General features: G+C 43.3%; 2 protein-coding genes across 7 annotated transcripts in view; both read right to left on the reverse strand.

Moving 5' to 3' along the window:
* The window catches only part of LOC134348379 (flagellum-associated coiled-coil domain-containing protein 1-like), a 55,629-nt gene extending 42,382 nt beyond the window's left edge, over window positions 1–13,247 (reverse strand). The window contains exons 1-2 of the mRNA XM_063051653.1: window positions 12,994–13,247; window positions 4,284–4,340 (exon numbers count right to left, since the gene is read on the reverse strand). Of these exons, the coding sequence (XP_062907723.1) occupies window positions 4,284–4,340; window positions 12,994–13,247 (311 nt within the window). The remainder of the gene's footprint in view (window positions 1–4,283; window positions 4,341–12,993) is intronic.
* Window positions 13,248–17,976: 4,729 nt separating this feature from the next.
* LOC134348378 (trafficking kinesin-binding protein 2-like) overlaps window positions 17,977–24,783 on the reverse strand; it is a 106,933-nt gene continuing 100,126 nt past the window's right edge. For 5 of the 6 annotated variants that reach the window (XM_063051647.1, XM_063051651.1, XM_063051648.1 and 2 more), the window contains 2 exons: window positions 23,997–24,096; window positions 17,977–22,731 (listed from right to left, as the gene is read on the reverse strand). In XM_063051647.1, coding sequence (XP_062907717.1) covers window positions 22,038–22,731; window positions 23,997–24,096 — 794 coding nt within the window. In that variant the 3' untranslated portion in view covers window positions 17,977–22,037. The remainder of the gene's footprint in view (window positions 22,732–23,996; window positions 24,097–24,783) is intronic. The other variant, XM_063051652.1, reaches the window with a different exon arrangement.

Raw genomic sequence — 24,783 nt, forward strand, 5'->3', positions numbered from 1 at the left:
CCAGAGGTTTTTGTGGGCTGATGTAAGTGCGAGGAGTCCAGCCCGAGACCCATACCGGACTGCCACCACCACACATATAGATGCGTATGTCAGTCTACAGCGTGCATACAATTGTTGGAGCTCGTGCTGCATTATCAACCTAGATTACTTCAATTCGTTGACTCACAGTACTGTAACAGTCCTGAGCTGAAGAATTAGTCCAAGCAAAAAAATTTTTAAAAATAAATATTGACATAATGTCCAAAGAAAGACATCAAACTGTCTCTTCTTGCCCTTTCTCCAATGTCATCTGCTAGCTGGCTAACTGAGAATTATCTTTTTGACTGAAACCCCCACCCCCAGGGAACTGACTTCATCAAAATCTAACTCACAACTGCTATTCACCATTAATTCTACCTTCCCATAGTTGAAAGAAAAGTGTAATAGCCAATGATTCCTTTATACCACACATACATACTACAGTCTTCTTTTTATCTGTCTTTTTTCTCCTTCTTTCTTGAAATTCCTTTGACCTCCCCTCCCACCCCTCTCCCACCCTCTCTTGTATACATAAGAACATAAGAAATAGGAGCAGGAGTAGGCCATCCGGCCCATTGAGCCTGCCCCGCCATTCAATAAGATCATGGCTGATCTGTCGGTAAACTCAGCTCCATCTACCTGCCTGTTCTGTCCATTGCCCACTTTTTTCCCGGGACATCTTATCGGCCAAAATGTTCACAAGACAAATTGTATTGGCTAATTCAACAAGCTTAACTTATTAATCAACTGAACAGCAAAAATGAAATACTCAAGTGAAACTGTATGTAGTTAAGTGTATAATGTAATTAAAGGAACACTTTTTTTTAAATATAGATTTGCATTTTAAGGAGATCTGCAGAAAATAAAGGTGAACAGCAGAACTGTATTAAATTAAAATAAAGCATGGTCTTAAACCAGGGTATTACTTTAGGTTTTCTCAAATAAAACAAAGTAAGGTGTTTTATGTTTAATTAAACCTGTAACACATTTCATTAAATCCAAAACCTAAACACAAAACATGTTAAAATCTTTACGTAATAATGTCATCACTTCAGACCAGCCTCTTAAAGTGAAACTGCAACTCAGTGTCAGTGGTTGTGAATTACATACATTTCTCCCAATTACATTACCCTACACAGGCATCCAACCCCCGCCACCCCAGAACTCACTAAAACCGGCGTTGTGAGCCTGTCTGGATCTCGGACGCGATGTCCTGCTCAGGTCCTACGTTCCATTTACAGAGGAACAGCAGATGCCTCTGGCTCATCCAGAGCTGCGTTGACATGTCATGATGGCAGGGCCATAGCAGCAGAATACTCCAAATCTTGGTGGGTCAGTTTAAGGCAACCTACTGAAAAACGTCCAGGTTTACCCCACTTATCTATGATAAGAGTCTTCTCACCCCATTCTAAAACACGGATTGGGCCATCATAAGGGTGCCAAAGGGGATGGTGGTGTGCATCATGGCAGACGGAAACAAATGAGGCGGAATGTAGTTCAACAGGTACCCAAAGCAGCTGTATGCCATGAGGAGGGAATAGGTGAAAAGGAACTGAATTTACTGAGGAGGGTAGAATGCTGTTGAGAGACCAATCAGGCATTTGTGGCATCAGGAATGAAATGTCCTGGCACTTGTAACGACCACCCATATACCAACTCAACCACAGATGACTGCAGGTCCTCTTTTGAACCTGTTCTGAGCCCCAGCAGGACTCATGGGAGACAATCATGCCAAGACTCATCAGTCAGGAAAGCCTACAAAGCAGCCTTTACAAAGTGGTGAAACTGCTTGTTTGGGACATTGGACTGCGGGTGATACGCTGTGGTGTGATGTGGCCTAACGCCGAGATCTGGGCCGTGACGGCCCAGAGGCCTGTGTTCCCATTCTACCCTATCCAACTCCTCCCTCATCCTGTTGTTGTGTCCCATGTTTAGGCATAATACACTGGTTTTAGATCCAACTATTACACCCTTCATTTGGATGAGAAACTCAATCATACTGTGATCACTCTTTCCCAGAGGATCCCTAACTACAAGATCACTAATCTTACCTGTCTCATTGCACAGGACCAGATCCAAGATGGCACGTTTCTTTGTAGGTTCAGTAACATGCTTTTCAAGAAAGCTATCATGGATGCATTCTATGAAATCCTCCTCAAGACTGCCTCGACCAACTTGATTCACCCAATCTGTGTGCAAGTTAAAGTCCCCCTCGATAACTACTGTTCCATTCTCACATGCCTCAGATATTTCTCTGTTTATTGCCTGTGCCACTGTAATGTTATTATTTGGTGCACTCAGGACAGACTTTAACTTTTATAGACAATTCCCACCAGTGATTTTTTTCCCTTTACTATTCCTAAACTCTACCCAGATGGGTTCAACATTCTGCTCCTTAGATCTTATACAGTCTCTCACTATCGCCTCTGTTACCTTCCTGCTTATCCTTCTGTATCACCTGATATCCTTGGATATTTAATTCCCAATCCTCTGCACCATGCAACTACATTTCTGTAATGGCCACTTAATCATACCCCTTTACACTGATTTGTGCCACAGGTTCACTGCCCTTATATTTGTGATGCTTTTAAAATCTAGTCATCTTTGTCTCTTTTGTACTTGACTTTTCCGCACTCTACTTTTCTCTGTTTGAACTTCTGCTTTATGCACACGTTTCTCTTGTACTTTATCCATACCTCTCCAATCTGTTGCACCCACCTCACTGCAATTTGGTTTAAAGCTCTATCCACAACCCCAGTTATGCAGTTTGCTGTGATCCAGGTCCCATCACAGTTCAGGTGGAACCCATCACAATGGAACAGCTCCTTCCCTCCCCAATACTGGTGCCAGTTTCCCATGAATTCAGACCCACTTCTCCCCCACCAATCCTTGAGCCACACATTTAACTCTCTAATCTTCTTGACCCTGTGCCAATTTGCATGTGGCTCAGGTAGTAACCCAGAGATGACCAACTTTTTGGTTCTGCTTTTTAATTTAGTCCCTAGCTGTTCAAATTCCCTTAGCAGAACCTCTTTCCTCATTCTACCTATGTCATTGGTACCCACAAAGACCACAACAACTGGATCTTTCCCCTCCCACTGCAAACTCCTCTGCAGGTCGGATGAGATGTCCTGAACCCGGGCACCAGGCAGGCAACGCAGCCTTTGGGATGCTCTATCCTCGCGACAGAGAACTCTGTCTATTCCCCTGACTATACTATCCCCAATTACCACCACATCTCTCTTCTTTCTCCCCCTCTTGAATGGCTCCCTGAACTACAGTGTCACAGTTAGGTTGCTCATCCTTCGTATAACCCCCACTCTCATCCACATACGGAGCAAAACTCTCAGACCTGTTGGACAAGCTTAAGGGCTGAGGCTCCTCCAGCACTGTCTCTTGGATCCACTACCTACCTCACTCGCAGTCACACCCTCTTGTCACTGACAACAGACCGAATTTAAGGCAGCTAATCTAATGGGTGTGACTACCTTCCGAAACAGAGAATCTAGGGTAACTCTCCCCCTCCCTGATGTATGAATACTGACAAATTTAATGTTCACCAGGAGGCAATAATTCAGCTCACACCAATCAAAAAAAAACACCCAGGAATTGTCTCCAATGTCAAACTCACGACTGTTATAGCCAACGAACGATTCAACGATTCCTTTATACCACACACATGGTCTTTTTTTCTATCTTTCTTCTCCTCCTTTTCTCAAAACTTCTTCAATCCCCACCACCCTCTCTAGTATGGCTACCCATTGCCCTTTTTACCTCCTGGGGCATTTTATTGGCCAAAATGTCAACAAGCCTAACTTATTAATCGACTGAAATTTTTTAAAACAGCAATAATGAAATACTTGATTGAAACTGTATATTAAGTTCTTTCCAACTGTGATAAGATTGCTGAACGGATCCTGACCCGGATCTGGGCCGTACCCTCCAAATATCTGGACCTGCCTCCTGGTTTTTTTGCACTACCTTACTTTCCCTTTTCTATTTTCTATTTATGATTTATAATTTAAATTTTTAATATTTACTATTGTTTTGTACTCTAGGGAGTGCGAAGCACAGAATCAAATATCGCTGTGATGATTGTACGTTCTAGTATCAATTGTTTGGCGACAATAAAGTACAAAGTGTATAATGTAATTATAGATACATTTTATATAGATTTGCATTTTGAGATCTGCAGAAAATAAAATTCCCCACAGCATAACTATTAATAAAATAAAGCATGGTTTAAACCAGGGTGTCACACTTACCTTGGCTGAGGGGATGGATAGTCACACACCAAGCTTGGAAATGCAGACTTAGCCATGCTGCAAAGATAATAACAAGACAACATTAGAATCCCATACGTTCAATGCTATGAGCCTTCACTACAACAAATAGATTACTTGCATTCAATAAATGGGGATAAAGGTAATACTGCAGCTACCTCTTAAGAGCAAGGCTGGAAGAAATTCATTTCATGCCATATATCCCAGATCTCCACAGGGACACAAAGAATCACCAGGAGGATATCCAGTGGGGGGGGGGGGGAAATCACCAAACGGAGCTGATTCATGGGCTTAACACAATTGATAAACTCAATTGTTTAGAATTTTCCCTCTATTTGCATCTTGAATGGAAACATTCTCTCCCACCTGCCTCTACTCCACCCGATCAGGTATTGAAAGGTGAATGTTTTGGATTAAACTGTGGATTTATCACACTTAAAACAATTACATGGGTAAAGTGAGATGTTAAATTCACAGTGTTAAATTCCATTGGAAATCTTTTCAAGGTCTCTTTATTGAGCATAACACAGCATAAGGAAATGCTGTTTTAGCTGAACAATGGTCCCTTAACTTGGAAAATTCCTTCCTCAATTACACTCCAAAACATCTCTCAACTTCATTCCTTGCCACAACGAAGAATATACTTGAAAATTACTTCCTCAGCTGGGAAAACTGGAACATCCCCAATTCTTCCACTGAAAAGGTGGCCAATCTCCTTAGATTCTTTTAAAACAAGTCTGGTAGCAGGAGAACCCTACACTGTGGTCCCTCCCCACTGAGACTTTGCAGTGGCTGCACCAAGCTTTAGTGCATCTCCCAGCATATACAGTATCCAGTTGGCAGCATTCATCCATGGATATCTCAATAAGCTGGCAGACCAAAGGACTTGATGATCTTCCAGCAGCACTCGATGTTTGTGTGTGCATACAGCCCATACATCAGGGAATTCTCTATCACACAACTGCTCAGGATGAACCGTAACACAGACCCTTCCACCTTCATCCACATCCTCTTTGCAAAACTACAGTCTGTGAGGGGAGAAGTGATGGGCAGGCCACTTCTCTCTGATCCTCCTCTTCCTTCCATAGTCCACTGACTCATCTCTTACCTGCCTTTTCCGCAAAACCCTTTAATTGCATAGTAGGGGAATTAAGGGTTTTGGGGAAAAGGCAGGTAGGTGGAGATGAGTCCATGGCCAGATCAGCCATGATCTTACTGAATGGCGGAGCAGGCTCGATAGGCCAGACAGCCTACTCCTGCTCCTATTTCTTATGTCCTCTCCTATCAGATTCCTTTTCTCTTCAGCCCTTAACCTCTTCCACCTATCCTCTCCCAACTTTTTACTTTACTCACCTTCTCCCACCCACCCATCTTTCTTCTCACCTGATCTCACCTATCACCTGCTGCCTTGTACTCCTTCCCCTCCCCCACCTTCTTATTCTATCTCCTTCCCACTTCCTCTCCAGCCCTGATGAGGGATCTTGACCCGAAGTGGTGATTGTTTATTCCTCTCCATAGAAGCCGCCTGCCCTGCTGAGTTCCTCCAGCACTGTGTGTTGCTTAAGATTTCCAGCATCTGCAAAATCTCTTGTGTTTATGATTCATAGAACAGGACTGCTTGGCCTTTTCTGTATGGGTATTGCTATTCTGAATAACCATGTAAACCCTCCTTCATCTGACTGCACCTTCAGACCTGGTTCATCAAGCCATCCCTACCTATCACTGGATTGATTGGCTCCATTCTAATATCTCAAATTTCAACCCGAGTATCCTTCCCCACACCTGTCCCCTTATTCCTGGAATTCCCCAAGAACCTCTTCTTGGCTCCAGCAAATTTCCCATTAACATGCAACTCCTTGGTAACGTATCGCAGAAGCACATCAGGTTTCACAAGTACTCAGTTCTAACCCACTGTCATAACTCCTAACCCTTTCACAGTCCCATTTGCTACGCTGAATATTTTCTGTCTGACAACCGTCACTGGGTGAGAAGTGTCCTAAGCTTTACCACTGTTACTCAGCTAGTCGAGCTGTTGTCTCACAGCTCCAGAGGCTGGGTTCACTCCTAGCCTCCACTGGAGTCTGTGTAGTTTGATACATTTTTATGTGAACAGGCAGGCTTATAAAGACTATAAGATATAGGAGCAGAATTAGGCCATTTGGCCCATTGAGTCTTTTCTGTCATTTCGCCATGGCTGATCCATTTCCCTCTCAACCCCTCTCTCTTACCTTCATGCCCTGAATACATACTCCATGGTTTTAAGTGTGTACTGTTAACTTGTATCCGTCATTTATGTTTCGTGTAGTGTGGGAATTAGTGTGGAGATATTTCAGGGAGAGGTTTTACCCAGATGTATCTGTCAGGATGGCACCTATTGAGGTCAAGTAACATTAGGTTGAGAACCCTGACGACCCCAGCGAGCCTCAATTAAGGTCGCCTGCTGGTATGCAGAATTCTGGCACAAGCTCGAGGAAATGGTTGAAATTCACCAGATGCACCCCGAAGTTATACATGTGTTGGTAAAAGCGAAGTGCCCAAGGAGTATATGAGACAGTATGGCCCAGGGGGTGCGGGATGATTATGTGGGCAACTGCAGGGAATGCCAGCAATGAAGAGGGATATCGCTTCTTTAAAGGGGAAGAGAGGCCACGATTGGGAGGAAGTGAGAGTAACTGGGGAACGATAATGTCAGTCATTCAGAAAGAGCTGAAGAGTCAGTCATGGATTACGGAGAATGTATATTGAGCATATGAGGAGTATTCAGGGTTGGATAATCCAGGGAGGGATGACCTAGTTTTCCTGAAAATGCTGAAGGAAGGCCTGAGCTCAGCCCTCCAGGAAGTTTTAGATTTGGTGATAGCAGTGGCTTTGACCTACTCAGTGATACTGTCCCGGGCCAGTGAGATAGACCAGAGGAGGGAGAGGGAAAGTCAAAGTAGTTGTAGTGAACGTAGCTGCCGTGACATCACAGAGAACTTGCTTTGTGTGCCAGCAACCAGAACACCTAGCAAGGGACTGCTGGAATAGACGTGGGAGGGTAAAGGAGATTATTTGTTACAGCTGTGGCCTCTCAGGCCATGGATTGAGGCAGTGTCCTAAAAACAGAGGAAAGTGTTAAAATCATTCACCAAAGCAGGCAAAATCCACAATTGTGCCCTCCCTTTTCAGTTTGACTACTGACCAGATTATAGAGCTGGTGATATCAGACAAATGGCTGGCGGCAGCCTCTATTGTCAGTAGTGGTCATCCATGGATGTACATAAGAGGTTTATCAGGGGGCCAGCATTAGTGGACGTGGGATCGTCAGCATTGATAACTGATCTACTCTTGCCCATGACTGGAGAGGTGGGACTGAAGGGTCTTGGCCCAAAATGTCGACTGTATTCTTTTCCACAGATGCTGCCTGGCCTGCTGAGTTCTTCCAGCATTGTCTGTGCGTGTTGCTTGGATTTCCAGCATCTGCAGATCTTCTCTTGTTTATGATAGAGTAGACACACTGAGTAGGGCAGGAGCGATCATAGACTCAGGAAAAGGAGAAAAATGTAGACAGGACAACGACAGTTAACATAGGTGACCTGCAAAGCAGCTAACATGGCCCACAGAGAGATAGCAGCCCCAAGCAGGGAAGAGAGACTGAGCAATGTGTGGGAATGTCAGGAGGTCCCAAAGGGAGGGACCAAGTACAGTCAGGAGCTGTTAGAAGTAGCGCAGATGCCCCAGGTGATTACAGTAAAGGCTCACCAGAAAGGGGATAGGAAAGAGCAGAAAGGGAACGAGTGGGCAGACATCAGTGCGAGGGGAACAGTGTGAGAACAAGAAACAACAAAATTTATGGGTGTACAGAAAGAAACTACAACTACCAATTTAGTAAGATTACATGGAGGACCATTATAACCAGGGTAAAGTGCGGAAGGACCGAGCGGAACAACATCAGCACATTGCTGGTTAGAGAGAGCTGGTGGGAAAGGAGATAATCTTCCCTCTGCTGAGTGACCAAATCGTGGTGAGGATACTGTCTGAAAAGGCAGTGTTTGCTCCCTGATGGATAAGACCACAGATGGTACTTTTAACAAATGACACTTGTGTCTGTGTGTACACTCAGCGAGACAGCTGGTGGAAACACTGGACTCAGGCTAAACCGTATGACTCACCTTCTTCTAACCTCCACAGACAGAGGGGGAGGTCAAGTGTACCCAGTAACAGTATAATTACAGAGATCCTATGAGATGAACACCAGCTGGCCACACTAGACCTGACCACAGTTGATGGAAGCAGACCCACGGCAAATGTGAAGGCAGAGGATACAGAGAGTGTGAAAAAAAGCTGAGAATTGTAGGTTAAAGTGTAATGCTAATGGTACTCTATAATGAAAACTGGTTGCTGAAGGCAGACAATTAGTTGTATAGCACAGAATAGAAAAGATATTGGGGAGAAGAGATGGGAAGGGATCCAAGTTACAGCAGAGACATCAGGTTCCACAACTTCAATGGCACGGCAGACTGAGAAAGGGAAGAGTGGGGAGTGAATACAAACGAGCTGGGCTCTTTCAACGGTAGGTCCAGCGATTGACTGGACAGTTCAGAAGGGGGCACCACCAGGGATAGACCCTTGCAGTCATTCAAATAGAGACCACCCAACTTCTTCCTGTACATCGATAAGAGGACCTGTGAGCCTGATATATTTACCTTGCTGGTGCCCAAGTATAAAGTTTTAGTTAACAGAGAATGAAGGGGTGAAGATAAAGAATGTGATTAAAACTGCAATTAGCCAGCAGGGAAAGGGGCAACAGGCATATAAATGATGAAGCTGTAATTTTAAAAGACTGTTGTTCAAATTTCTGAAGCAATCTCTCTGGCATCTTATAGCCATTAGGGATTTTTTTTATATTTCAAAATATACTTTATAGGGTAGATGCAGATATATATAGGGTAAATGAGAGAAGATACAAAGCAGGGCATTTCTGCTGCCCCATTTGAGTAGATCCTCCTTAAGGTTGGCCATTCCTGGTACAAATTTATTTTTAGGACATTTCTGGGGGGCTTAGAACATATAGTAAATAACTTCAGCACTGACTACAGCCACCAAATTTTAAATAAGAATACAGACTGTAGATTAAATTTGAAGTGCAGCTCTGAACAACGGGTTCCTAGCCGTGAATCACAGTTAATGGGAAGACCAGACAATGCTGATTAAAATGCATTCAGGTGTCTGTGGTGTGGGCGTGTAGGGGGAGCTGTAAAGTTTGTGTGCAGTTCAAAGGAAGCATTGTAAATACAGTATTGTCCTTTGATCTTTAGCACATAACATGTCGTGTAGTGTTGGGTCAAGCAGACCTCTTGCTATAAAAGGAGCTCCATATGATGCCTCAAACTTGAGGAAATCTGCAGATGCTGGAAATTCAAGCAACACACACAAAATGCTGGTGGAACGCAACAGGCCAGATAGTATCCATAGGAAGAAGCACAGTTGACGTTTTGGGCCAAGACCCTTCATCCATATGATGCCTGCTGTGTCTCATTTTGCCCAATAAAGAAACTGTTTCATGTCTACCAGTACTTCTCTCCAGTGACTTTGTTCATACAACCACACCTCCACATTCTCTTCATTCACCTCTTTCAGAACCCTGGGGTGCCAACCATCTGGTCCAGGTGATTTATCTACCTTCAGACCTTTCAGTTTCCCCAAGCACCTTTTCCCTAGTAATGGCAACTTCACTCACTTCTGCTCCCTGACACACTCGAACTTCTGACATACTGCAAGTGGCTTTCACAGTGCGACTGATGCAAAATACTTATTCAATTTGTCCGCCATTTTCTTGTCTCCTGTGACAACCTCTCTAGCAGAATTTTCCACAAATCTGATATTGACTCTCATCTCTCTTTTGAATTCTTGGGTATCTTTACCTTAGACTCTCTTATCAATTCAGGTTCACTGCACAACACCCAAACACAAGCTTCTCTAAAAAGCCATCTTGTAGGCATTCTACAAACTCTGTCTCTTGGGATTCAGCACCAACCTGATTTTCCCAAACTACCTGCATATGGAAACCCCCCATGACTGACATAACATTGCCCCTGTTGTAATTTATAGCCCACATTTTGCGTCTGTTCATAGGCCGGTATACAACACCTATCAAGGTTTTTACCCTTGCAGTTTCTTAGCATTACAAACAAGGATTCTACACTTTCTGGTCTTGTGTCTCCTCTTTTTCATGATTTGATTTCATTTACTAACAACAGAGCCACCCTATCCCCTGTGCCTATCCTTTTGAGACAATGTTTATCCTTGGATGTTAAGCTTCCACCTATAATTTTCTTTCAGCCACAACATAGTGATGCCCACATATCTGCCAATTTCTGTGCTATAAGGTTATCCATCTTATTCCGTGTACTGTGTGCATTCAAATACCTGTATAACACTTATAGTCCTGTATTCGTCATCCTTTTTGATTTTGTCCTTTTTACACTGCAACTCATTTTGACTGCAATTTTGCCCTACCATCAACTTCTCCCTGCTAATAGTCTCACTACACGCTGCCTGTCTGTAAACCAACTACCTCATCCTCCACCCTATCAGTTCCTATACCCCTGCCAAATTAGTTTAAACCCTTCCGAACAGCTCTAGCAAACCCGCCTGCAAGGATATTGGCCCCCCTCGGGTTCAGGTGTAACCGGTCCCCTTTGTACAGATGGTACCTTCCCCAGAAGAGATCCCAATGATCCAGAAATCTGAACCCCTGCCCCCTACACCAGTTCCTCAGCCACAAATTTATCTGCCAAATGCTCCTATTTTTACCCTTACAGACGTGTCACAGGCAGCAATCCAGAGATTACTACCCTGGTGGTCCTGCTATGGCACCTGGGAGGGAACACACCAGCCTGTGGTCTGTATCATGTCCACAGAATCTCATCTTTATTCCTCCAACTATGGAATCCCCTATAACTACTGCAGTTCTCTTTACTTCTCTTCTTTTCTAAGCCACAGCACCCAGTTACTCCGGTATCCCAAAGATGCATGGGCTGGTAGGTTAATTGGCCACTGTAAATTGGCCCCAATGTGTACATGAGTGCAAGAATCTGATCTGGGTGAAATTCATAGGTATATGTGGATTTGGAGTTGGATTTGTGTAAAAATTGGTGCAGACAGTGAGAGGGGACTTGATGACTTGTTTTTGTGGTCTCCTTCTAAGGAAAGACAAAGATACAGCTGCTTCAAAGTTCAAAGTACATTTATTATCCAAGTATGTAACTTTATACAACCTTGAGATTTGTCTCCTTACAGGCAGCCACGAAACAAAGAAACCCAACAGAACCCATTAAAATCCAAAGAAGACCGTCAAACACCCAGTGTGGGGAGGGAGGGAGGGAGAGGGGGAGGGGGGGGAGAGAGAGAGAGAGAGAGAGACAAGTTGTGTAAACAATAAAAGCAAGCAAATGCATTCGGAACTAAGTTCATAAAACAACACTCACTGCAGTTGATCCAGAAGTCCACTAGCTGCAGGCCACTGCCTCAATCCAGCACAGAGACAAGCAAACTCTGCAGAGCAGTGAGCCAAACTGGATTTTCTCTCGCCTCCGACCTCAGCACCCTGACCATTTCAATCTTTCCTCCCAACCTAGCAACACTCTCTTCCCCTCTCCTGGGAAGATCTGAGGGTTAACCAGACTTTCTGCAGCTTTGAATGTGGTGTTTGCTCTGCTATTCATTCATGGGCAATTTTTAAAACCCCGTTCTTCCACCTCCTCCCCATAGCTCTTCGCCCCCTTACCAATCAAATCTCTGCCTCAAATACAATGAAACTACAGGCTGCATCCTCACTTGTGCCAAGTCCAGCCCATTTGCCTCTACTGACCTGTACTTATCAATCTGCATTGGTTACTGATACAGCAATGGTGCCGTTTGAAAATTACCAACCTTGTATTCAAATCCCTCCACAGATTTGCACCCGCTATCTCGGTAACCAACTGCAGCCCTCCTTCTCCCGAGATTGCCTCTACACCTCTGCCTCACCTTTATTTTTGCACGTTGCCAATTCTACTCCTCACAGTGGAAAGCATAGATAAAGTTTCAGGCTGAAGATTCTTCCTCGGAGCATGTTGGAAGAAGTGGTATCAGCCTGACATGCTGAATGTTTCTAGGGTTTTTATTTTAGGACTTCCTACACCTGCAATTTTGTTTTGGATTATAATTCTTTTCATTTACTAACCCGCCGCCCCCCACAAGCATTGACATTTCCTCCCTAAATTCCTCACTGCCCCTTTTAAGACGTGCATTGAAATAAAGTCGTCTACCTCTAAAAAGGTCATCTAATACCTTCACGTGGCTCCTTACATTATACGTGGCTTTCTTCCCTTGGAATGGCCTCCCACATTAAACTGCTACATCAATGCAAAGTATTGTTGTAAATGGTAGGCTGAAGTAAGCCAAAGGATTAAGGTTCGTCCAGATCTAAATGTAAGGAGTTAGTTCTTTCCCCAAAAAATCTCTGGCGATAAAAGGTGATTCACTGGATCACTTTACGCAGGAGGTGGGCGATTTCCTGCAGAGGTCACAGTTTCGAGTTAAATTTGTGCACTTCCCGGATTTCCTCCCATTAAGAGTTGTTATTTTTCTCCTTTTTATTTCTTCAGTTTACCCCCCTGACGCAGTTAAGCGTCTGGATCCCAGTTGCCCAGTGGAAAGGAGCACTGACCTTGCAGAGGGAGCATCGAGGATCAGATGGTCAGCAGCTGGACGACTCCTCTCTCCATTTCCGCCGCACGAAGTGTAAATGTGAGTGTGTGTGTGTGTCTTTCTTTCTCTGTGTCTGTAGGGGTGAAAGGGAGGAGGTGGTGGAATACGTGTCCAAAAGACGAGAACGGTTGCCGGGGCGACTGTGGAAAGCTTCTTGGACCCTTGGTTACTGGGTACCATGAAACAAACAGGCATACCTCGGTCGAGGGTCATAAAGGCTTCCGCTGTCACCACCCTTCGTCAGAATGAGCTATTCTTTTGCTAGCTCCTGTTGCTAGGAGTCGCTAACATACTTCAACCATTGAACTTTAAGAATATTTTCAAACGAGAAATTTCTAATCAGTTAATGGTTACTTCCCGGGAGGCGGGGTGAGAGGTCACTGGATACAGCGGGTCGTTATTGATTATCTGTGTCACCCGGCGCTAAGTCAGTATTTACAGAGCTGTTCTCAAAGCCACTCAAATCATCGGGTCTGTCTGCAGCTCTCTCGATACTTTACTGTTTGATCTGCAGAACATTTTGCGTTAAGCCGGGACTCAGAAATAGGCAAAGCGCTGTTCGTTAGAGGGTGGGGTGGGAACAAATACTTCCAATAGTTTTTCTATTCAGCGCCGCGACCCGCTGCTTGTTATTATTGTCACATATACCGAGTGATGGTGAAAAAAAACTGCCATGGATGCCGTTTATAGAAACCATTTCATCACATCAGTGCAATGAAGGGAATAACAATAACAGAACGCACAATCACATATAGTGCACGTAAGGTGGTCAGGTAGAATGTGAGGTCATGAATTCATCTTATCGGCAAGTGGTCCATTCAGTTATAACAGGGTAGAGAGGAACTGCCCTTGAATCCAGTGGTACATGTTTTCAGGCCTTGATATAGACAATAGGTGCAGGAGTAGGCCATTCGGCCCTTCGAGCCAGCACCGCCATTCACTGTGATCATGGCTGATCATCTACAATCAGTCCCCCGTTCCTGCCTTCTCCCCATATCCCTTGACTCCGCTATCATTAAGAGCTCTATCTAACTCTTCCTTGAAAGCATCCAAAGAATTGGCCTCCACTGCCTTCTGAGGCAGAGCATTCCAGATCCACAACTCTCTGTGTGAAAAAGTTTTTTTCTCAACTCCGTTCTAAATGGCCTACCCCTTATTCTCAAATTGTGGCCTCCGGTTCTGGACTCCCCCAACATCGGAAACATGTTTCCTGCCTCTAGCGTGTCCAATCCCTTAATAATCTTATATGTTTCAATCAGATCCCCTCTCATCCTTCTAAATTCCAGTATATACAAGCCCAGTCACTCCAATCTTTCAACATATGACAGTCCTGTCATCCCCGGAATTAACCTCGTGAACCTCCGCTGCACTCCCTCAATAGCAAGGACGTCCTTCCTCAAACTTGGAGACCAAAACTGTACACAATACTCCAGGTGTGGTCTCACCAGGGCCTTGTACAACTGCAGAAGGACCTCTTTGCTCCTATACTCAACTCCCCTTGTTATGAAGGCCAACATGCCATTAGCTTTCTTAACTGCCTACTGTACCTGCATGCTTACTTTCAGTGACTGATGAACAAGGACACCTAGATCTCGTTGTACTTCCCCTTTTCCTAACTTGACACCATTCAGATAGTAATCTGCCTTCCTGTTCTTGCCACCAAAGTGGATAATCTCACATTTATCCACATTAAACTGCATCTGCCATGCACCTGCCCACTCACTCAACCTGTCCAAGTCATCCTGCATTTTCTCAACATCCTCCACATTTCACACTGCCACCCAGCTTTGTGGCATCTGCAAATTTGCTACTGTTACTTTTAATCCCTTCATCTAAATCATTAATGTATATTGTAAATAGCTGCGGTCCCAACACCGAGCCTTGCAGTACCCCACTAATCACCGCCTGCCATTCAGAAAGGGACCCATTAATCCCTACTCTGTTTCCTATCTGCCAACCAATTTTCTATCCATGTCAGTACCCTACCCCCAATACCATTTGCTCTAATTTTGCCCACTAATCTCCTATGTGGGACCTTATCAAAGGCTTTCTGAAAGTCCAGGTACACTACATCCACTGGCTCTCCCTTGTCCATTCTCATAGTTACATCCTCAAAAAATTCCAGAAGATTAGTCAAGCATGATTTCCCCTTTGTAAATCCATGCTGACTTGGACCGACCCTGTTACTGCTATCCAAATGTGCCGCTATTTCAACCTTTATAATTGACTCCAGCACCTTCCCCACCACTGATGTCAGGCTAACTGGTCTATAATTCCCTGTTTTCTCTCTCCCTTCTTTCTTAAAAAGTGGGATAACATTAGCTACCCTCCAGTCCTCAGGAACTGTTCCTGAATCTATAGAACATTGGAAAATAATTACCAATGCATCCACGATTTCTAGAGCCACCTCCTTAAGTATCCTGGGGTGCAGACTATCAGGTCCTGGGGATTTATCAGCCCTCAGTCCCACCAGTCTATCCAACACCATTTTCTGCCTAATGTAAATCTCCTGCAGTTCCTCCATTACCCTAGGTCCTCTGGCCCCTATTACATCTCGGAGATTATTTGTGTCTTCCCTAGTGAAGACAGATCCAAAGTACCTGTTCAACTCGCCTGCCATTTCCTTGTTCGCCATAATAAATTCACCCGTTTCTGTCTTCAAGGGCTTAACTTTGGTCTTAACTAATTTTTTCCTCTTCACGTACCTAAAGAAGCTTTTACTATCCTCCCTTATATTCTTGGCTAGCTTGCCTTCGTATCTCATCTTTCCTCCCCGTATTGCCTTTTTAGTTATCCTCTGTTGCTCTTTAAAAGTTTCCCAATCCTCTGGCTTCCCGCTCATCTTTGCTATATCATACTTGTTCTCTTTTATTTTTATATCATCCTTGACTTCCCATGTCGGACACGGTCGCCCCTTACTCCCCTTAGAATCTTTCTTCCTCTTTGGAATGAACTGATCCTGCACCTTCTGTATTATTCCCAGAAATACCTGACATTGTTGTTCCACTGTCATCCCTGCTAGGGTATCTTTCCAGTCAACTTTGGCCAGCTCCTCCCTCATGGCTCCATAGGCCCCTTTGTTTAACTGCAATACTGACACTTCCGATTTTCCCTTCTCCCTCTCAAATTGTGGTTTAAAACTTATCATATTATGGTCACTACCTCCTAATGGCTCCTTTACCTCGAGTTCCCTTATCAAATCCGGTTCATTACACAACACTAAATCCAGAATTGCCTTCTCCCTGGTAGGTTCCAGTACAAGCTGATCTAAGAATCCATCTTGGAGGCACTCCACAAACTCCCTTTCTTGGGGTCCAGTAACAAACTGACTTTTCCAGTCTACCTGGATGTTAAAATCCGCCATAACCGTAGCATTACCTTTGTGACATGCCAATTTTAACTCTTGATTCAACTTGCACCCTATATCCAGGCTACTGTTTGGTGGCCTGTAGATAACTCCCATTAGAGTCTTTTTGCCCTTACAATTTCTCAGTTCTATCCCTACTGACTCTACATCTCCTGATTCTATGTCGTCCCTCGTAAGGGACTGAATTTCATTCCTCACCAACAGAGCCACCCCACCCCCTCTGCCCACCTGTCAGTCCTTTCGATAGGACGTATACCCTTGAATATTCATTTCCCAGCCCTGGTCCTCTTGCAGCCATGTCTCTGTTATTCCTACAACATCATACTTGATATCTTCCATCAAATGGGATGGGGAGTGGGATGGGGAGTGGAATGGGGGGGACTTGAGTGGGAGGAGTAGTTATGGTGGCTGCTTTACCAAGGAATGCCTGTCCTTGCCAGGCATACAAAATGACTCACTTAATGCCAAACCCAATGCCTTTTTCCATGCAACACCATTATGGATAGTGAGGTCCCATACCGTCTACAGTTCTGTGGGATGGTTTGAACAACCCACCCTGTAACCATGCTCCAGTTTACATCCTCAGCGTTCCTGCTTCCATCAGGTACAGAAAATGGAAACGCAATTTGATTGTGCTGTCAATCCCGGAATGAGAAATACACTGGCATCAATGAAAACCCCTCACAGCGTCAAGTTTAAACTTAAGTATGATCTTAAAAAGTAAAACTACATCACGATACGGACTAACTGTTGAAAGTGTCATGAGTGTTTGCATCATGGCCTAGTACAGCAGTTCCAATGCACAGGAACACAAGATGCTGGCCCTCTTCTCACTGCTATCATTGGGTAGGAGGTAGAGGAGCCTATAGTTCCACACCCCCTATTTTCCTACAACCATTAGGTTTTTGAACTGAGCTGTATAACCCAAACCTACCTCAGTAGTGGAACACTACACATCACCTCTTGCACTACCTTGAACTTACGTCTAACTTATGTCTTTTTTCTCGCAAGGTCCTTTTTCCCCAGTCTTTACTGTCTTGTATGTGCAAGTTTTATTGTGTGTTGTCTGTATCTACATGCCTATTATGATGCTGTTGCAAGCAAGTTTTTCATTGTACCTGAATCTCATCGTATTTCTGCATATGACAATAAACTTATCACAAAATATGCCACAATGCAAAGACATGTCATCAGGCCACTTGATCGCTGGAGTCATTACTTGTAACTAATGTTGCAAGAGCAAACTTGTGCTAAATGGTTGCCTGGTGATAGTCACATAGGATTATACACAGTCTACAGCCACAAACAAGTCTGCTGTTTGAGCAAACTGGGTTGTGTCATGCCTATGCTTTTACCTGCAAGAGCATCAGATGGGAGTTGCAGCACCTTGCTACTCCACACGAGGGGTGCATTGAGAAATGGTGTATTTTCCCCCATGCAACCCAGCTTCACTAACAGGGACACTGGACCGTGACCACCTTGTGTGTGACATGACAACCCAACCCAACCAGTGCACACTTTTGGACTGCAACTGATATCAAGTGGACAGTTCAAAAGGCAAAAATTAAATTTAAAAAGTTTATTTATGAGTTGAAGTGACTCAGAATGCCATGTATTTTGCAGTTATATTAATTATTACAATAAATATCAAATATTGCATAACAAATGACATTTGGAGAAAACAACTGCATTTGTCTTCTCAGGGTAGTTCTAGAAAGTAAATCTAAAGCCAAGAAACCTATCAGCTAGGTGGCAAGTAGCTCAGTCGCCGGACCACTGCTACACGTAAACACACTGTAAGGAGGACTACACCACATACCAGCTATAGCAACTGTGTGCAGTAACTAGTAAAACTATTCACTGAATGGATTAAAGAAATCTCTCCTCCTATATATAAAAAAAATAGTGCAAGAATTTCCCAGAGACTTTCTATAGACATGCAATCAAGCCATTGGCAGGGGACTACACAGAATCAGCAAGCACTAACCAGTAATATTGTGCATTGCAGGGACCCATTCAGGACCTATTCATTTTGAGCTGGGCTGTGGTCAGACAGGGCTAACTATTAGGACAACCCCAGAGCCATATAATTAGAATATCAGCCAAAACTCACCCTGCTTTAAAATAAATATTTAATATAAACAAAACATGTAAGCAAGTAGAAGCAACAGCAGATACCAAGTAAACTCGGTGGGTTTCTATGAATCCCCCTCTAAATTCTAAGCAGACAGCGAGAAAAGGGCATGTTCTCACCCAGTGACAAGGCAGCAGAACACAGGTTGATTCATGGTTAGAGCTTAAAATACACTGTCTGAACAAAAAATATGCACTTCCACTTTTCTCTTGCAGGATGGATTTAAATGGTCAATATACATTCTTAAACAATATTTCAATTAGACAAGAAAGCAAATTCTCTCTGATCCCCTACTAGCCTAAATACAGTACAGTATATACAAACCTTGGTAACTCAAAGCAGCATGAATTTCGATTACTGGCCAATTAGAATTCACTGTCCTGCTCCAGATTCACAGGCTGCTTTATACTCAGTATAGAATGATACCTTGCCAGGCTTAGTCATATTTGCTCTATACCGATTTGTGGAAATGACTGAGCACAATTCCCTTTTTAAATGCAAATCCACAGGAAATGCATATAGGTAACTGAAATATAACTCACCTCAGAATATAGGGGTCTTAGTACTGGAATCAAACTCCATTTACATGCAGGGTGGGGGGTGTGAAAAGTCCAATAAGATAGAAAATTTGGGTTATATCTTTCCTAATGTGTGGTTTGGTGCCCCTCCACTCTCCGGACGTGATCAGCAGTCGTCATTGTGAGATTCCCAAAGGACTTATTCACCGATCACTGCCATTACCCAGATTTCAATAATAGCATGTTTCACCTCTGTGACCTCCACAAATGTACAATGGCAGATGGTCCAAGGTTTTTGGGATTATGCCATACATGTTCAACTGTAGGTAACTGGGCGGAATACACTCCTGATTAATTTAGCGGATTAAACTTCTTGAGTTTATTACGCATCTGGAAACTATATTTAAAACCATAATAACTGAAGTTTTAAAGATTATTCTACAAATTTTGTTTTAGGTTGCTTTAGATTCCCCTACTTTACAATTAGATTTTGTTTTAGAATTACAAATAGGTTTGCTTTTTTAAAAACAAGTGCATTTTTTCTTTAAAGTGCAAAACCATGCCCGAAGTGAAGATTAGTGCGATTCTGCCACTTTGGCTGTGAGCTGGCAGGATCCTAGCAGTATGACATGCAACCCGTGTACTCTAAAGACGTGACAGCTTTTAAAGACATCATCTTCCAAGGACTGCCATCAACCCAGGACATTTTCCCTTTATGCTGACATTTCATCCCAACAGCATCTTACTATGAGGTTTGCAACCAAATAGTTCTTGCCCACTACACTCTGAAAGATTACTTTGCTTTGGAAAGAGTATATAGCTGAATTTTAAATTCATGGCTTTGCAAGTAGCATTAAACATAGACAAAATTACTACTTGATTGAAAACAAAAGTCGTGCCTGTGTCCACCCTCCAGGATCATGGTGACTTTGTGGAATTAAATATTAATTTCATAGGTAAAACATTATTCTTAATTTTTCTATACATTCATGTTCTTGATATTCAAAATATGGAAATGAAAAAAATGTTAGATTGTTACAGAATTTAGTGATTCTTGACTGCCAATGTCCATTTTACTGATTGGGTCGAGAATATGTGAAAGTGGACAACCAACCAAAGGCTGGAGCACAGGAGCAGACTGGTTATAGTTACATGGTGAATCTCCTGGAGGACTCTGTCCAATCAGAACCGGCAACCCCAAAACTGACGGTCCACAAGCTTTCCCAAACCTATAGCATGACAAGTGTCTGGGTCAGAGATTCTGGATGTATAACAACAATCAAATATGACAATGATCCTTCCTTTTAAAAAAAGTTTTTGAAATAAATAAAATATCCATACTACACCATTAATAACTTCAAAAATCTGGAGTCTTGACATTTGTAAACTATTAAACCAGACACCATATTTAGACTGGAAGATTTGCTAGCGCTGTCTTTCACTTCATTCTACAACACTGAATGAAAGACCATGCTGTTTTGGCTATGGTGAACCCCCATCTGTATTTTCTATTTTTTTTGTCAATTCCAGTCCCTTTATGTTATACCTCAAATAGCCAAGAGATGGAATATTTAGCTCCACCAAGTCATGCCTCGTTTTTCTCCCCAGACTAACTCACAGACCAAAGGGACAATGAAGGGGGCGGGGTGGGGAGAGTAGGTGGAAGAAAATGGAGAGGGTAAAAAAAACATTAACCAAACATTGTCAACTCAAATTCTACTCCTAGTGACCATGATTTCACCTGTTGTTTTTGGGTAAAGCAGGTCAAAACTAAACTCAACCAAATATAATATAGCTTGATATTAGTACATAGAGCAAAATAAATCTTTATAACTTATATGAAGTAGTAATATGATAGTATTGAAGCACCAATTCTGAAAACCTGCCCCCCCCACCACACCATCACCCACAACTTGTTCAATATCACCAATCAATATTCACAGACTTAAACTGAACCCACCCACTTCAGTCTCCATTGTCAAGGTCAGGTTGCAATAAAAATAGTTATCATAGGGAGTTAACCAGTTTCACAGTAAAGCACACCTAATGCTTTTGATCAGTACAGCTCTCCAATTCCAACATATTGTGCTGAGTTTTTAATTGATTGCATTCATGTCAAAAGGGCTTATGCCAAACTTTGAGGATCAAATAATCCTATGTTTATGCTAAAAAGTGAAGAACCTGATTAAGCAGTGTTCTAGAAAGTCCCAATAGAATTTAATTGGGGTAATGTGATGGGTTACAGTACAATAATAGTACCTGGTGTATTGGCTTTGGAAGAAAAGTAACTTACCACTTGTGTTCACTGATAATGGGTTACAGTGTGAATGCTTTAAAAATGTTTAAGAAATAAGACCTTAAGATACTTGGATTTTAAAATGCATGCATGCTGAAAAGGAGGTGAGGCAGTTTGAGCATTTGATAATAAACAAATACAGCAAGGTTTGCTGTGGGGCTGCCAAGGCCAAAGAGTACTTGAATCATAAACAAAGGGTAGCACTTCCATAAGGAAAGGGTGGTGATTTCGCTACAGCTTAGTACAAATCAAACATTCAAGGGTGTGCTTTAATGCTTTTTGTTGTGCTTCGCGTGATATTTCCCAAGCGCAAGAGTTGAGAAATGCTGCTCATCTTGCTCATTAGTGTCAAGCTGCTGGTTCAGCCCTTGTATAAACATCGCTTTCTTCATTACTATCTTTCATTACAAATCCTCAGAATGTTCAAATATTTTATGTCGCCGCACTTCCTTCTTCATTTCATCACCAATCAGTTCACTTGACTGACACTCTCACCTCAAAATCATTTAATCTTTTCAACAGCTCAACTTCCTTTGTTCACTTGCACTTACCACCTTCAGACTTTCAGGAGCTTCTCAACCAAAACACCTGCCTTCCAGTTAAAACTACTTAGGACTGGGTTGGGGGACTGAGTAATGAGGGATGGAGAGTTGTGGGGGGGGGTTAGTGGGAATAGAATTCAGATGGGTCACTTCTTTGCAGGTAAAACCAAATTGGTTTCAGTCTTCTCATCAAAAGTGCCCATCTTTGGTATTGGCATGCCAAGCCCACAGAGCACACTGGGGACACTCTGGTTTCGCCTCAAGACACCTAGCAGACTGCTGCCAGTCCCCATGTACACTGCCGATTCCTGTTGGTGCTTCTTAACCTTTCCTTCCTGGCTGTCGTCACACTCTGGGGTATTCCGAGGGGCAACAGCCTGTGCAATTCCCATTCTTTTCAACTTCTTGACCAGGTTCAGACTGGCGGGCGCAGAATCGGCACAGACCCGACCAGGCTTCAGGCAGTAGATTTCATGGAGCAGCGTCTCCGCAGGGCGTGAGGCAAGGAAGTTCTCAATGGCTCCTTGTGTGTCAAAGGGCAACGGCGATAGGCATGGGGAGCGGCAGGGGGAGTTTGGTGGGGTACGGGGTATAGGTAACATCTTAGGGGGAACCACAGGTGGGATTTTCAGCAGAGGGCAACGATAAACACCAGCAGAGATTCCACGATCTTGCAAGAGCTTTGTCAAGCTGCTAGTGCTGCTCAGAGTAGTAGTTGACTCTCTTCTTTTTGTGAAGGATTCATCAATGCTTGGCCGGCAAGGAACAATGGGGGTGCTTGGACTGGAGATCATATTCGTGGATGAACCCCCTGTATTTGGCACCGGAGCATACATGACACTAAAACAAAGAACAAAGAGAGAAATCTAACTTACTTTCATTGTCAAGTGCCTCATAAAACTATTTTTACTTAAACTACCCACTAGGATATCTCTATGGCACTGTCACGTGCAGTTACTAAAAGAACACAAGTTGTAGTATCAGAGCATTTCATGAAATACCTTCTGAATACGTGAACTTTGCTGACAAGCTCAGCATTCATTGCCCAAGAAAGGCAATGGTGGCCCCACCTTGAACTGCTCAAGTCCCAGTATGGAACAGTGACCCAAGGACAAAGCAAGAGCGCTGATACACAGTGGATTCCAGTTCATTGGGCCATTGGATAATAGGGGCAGCCACTTACTTGGGGCACTCTTAAAAAAACAAATTGAGAAAATAGCTGCAATGTCCTTTGTTTAATTGGAACATTATGCCACTTAACTGGGACAGGAGATTATTGGCGAACAGTTTCTAACTAGCATCAGACATGGATACTAGACTACACTCAGAGCAGTTTTTAAATAGCTTCTGTTGTGTGTGCTTCTGTTTGAAAAGCTATGATTTTTGTCATCGATAGTTGGCAAGAAATAAGCAGCAAGACAATTCAGAACTGTTTTGCTTACTGCTTACTGCAGTTTCAAGCATTCAGGTTTGAAGATGCCAGAAATGGCTGGGAGTGAAAATAAACAATTTTACTACTTCAACAAGTTAGACACCATGAAGAATTTGAAAATATTGACAATCATCTTGAATGTTGCAGTGAAAGTGAAGATTTGGAGGATGCAATCATCGAAAATTGTATGAAGGCAGTCTATTATCTACACAAGGTGCCTGCGCTGATTTCATTTATTTACAGTCAATCAAAAGAACATGGCAGTGTACACTCAGCTCTCACCTATGGCTCGAAAGAGCTGCTTGCATGTGACAGAGGGCACACCCCAGTAAACTACTTTGACACATAGGCTAAACTAGGTGAGGGTAGCCGGTGGGCCTTATACCCCAATGAGATAGGGACTTGAAAAACCAAAATTATTCAGGCTGAAAAATTATTCATCTCCTTTGTAATTCCTATGCTAACTTTTCTCAGGTGTAAGGATTAATTGGAATAATTCTTCTGAAGAGCCAGCAGAGGCCTAGTGGATGGAATCAGTGGCATAATTTTATAAACACAATTCAGGTAATAGTTCCCTTTTTCATTCAGTGTCAAGAACACACAACACCAAAAGAATGAGTATTGGACCCAACAGCTCCAAAAGAAAATAGGACATAGCGGACTAACAACTCACCTTGCTGAGACTTGAACAATGTCAGTAGGATGAAGAATTCTGCAGGTAGTGAAGGTGTAAGTTGAGTTGGTCTGTGACAGACATTTGCCTGGATTCCTCACTGCAGACAGAAATAGGGGTAGGGGTGGTCGATGGAGGCAAATAATCAATGATGTGGGTAGTGTGAGGGTGGAGGGGAGGAGTGGCATGAGAGGGGAGGGGGGTAGAAGAGAAGAAAGAGAAATTTTGGAGGTTAACGTCATCATATTCAGACACAAACCATTTGAAAATTATATTACCTATCTATCCATTCTTGATCTTCCTTCTGTACACTGAAAATGCTGCAGGTAGTTACAAGGAAGGGTTACAATAAGTATCTTTCTTCCTGAAGGAAATACTCAATATCCACAGAGTGAGACCCAGTATCCAGGACCCAAACTGATGTTTCTCCACCATGAAAGGTCAACAGATTAATAAGAGCAGCCAAGCTCTCCTCACCAGATACCTGATCTACTGAGCAACCCATACATCCCCTACACTTGCTCAGTTCTGGCAAAACAAAAAGGCCAGTTATGCAAAACTGTTGAATCCAATGTTGAGCTGAGTGCTAGAGTGTGCCTACGCAGAAGATGAAACTCAACGGACAGGGCTGGACTTCTTCGGAACAGCTGACGAGGCTAACTGTGTACATACATCTATCGATGCTTCTGGACACATCTTCAGTGATGTTCCTGGAATCATCGGGTGTTTCGGGTCTTTCAACATCGTACAACCTCCTCCAGGTGACCCAGCCGGGGCTGATCAGACC

Source organism: Mobula hypostoma, chromosome 6 (genome assembly GCF_963921235.1).
Source record: "Mobula hypostoma chromosome 6, sMobHyp1.1, whole genome shotgun sequence".
NCBI classification, from domain to species: Eukaryota; Metazoa; Chordata; class Chondrichthyes; order Myliobatiformes; family Myliobatidae; genus Mobula; species Mobula hypostoma.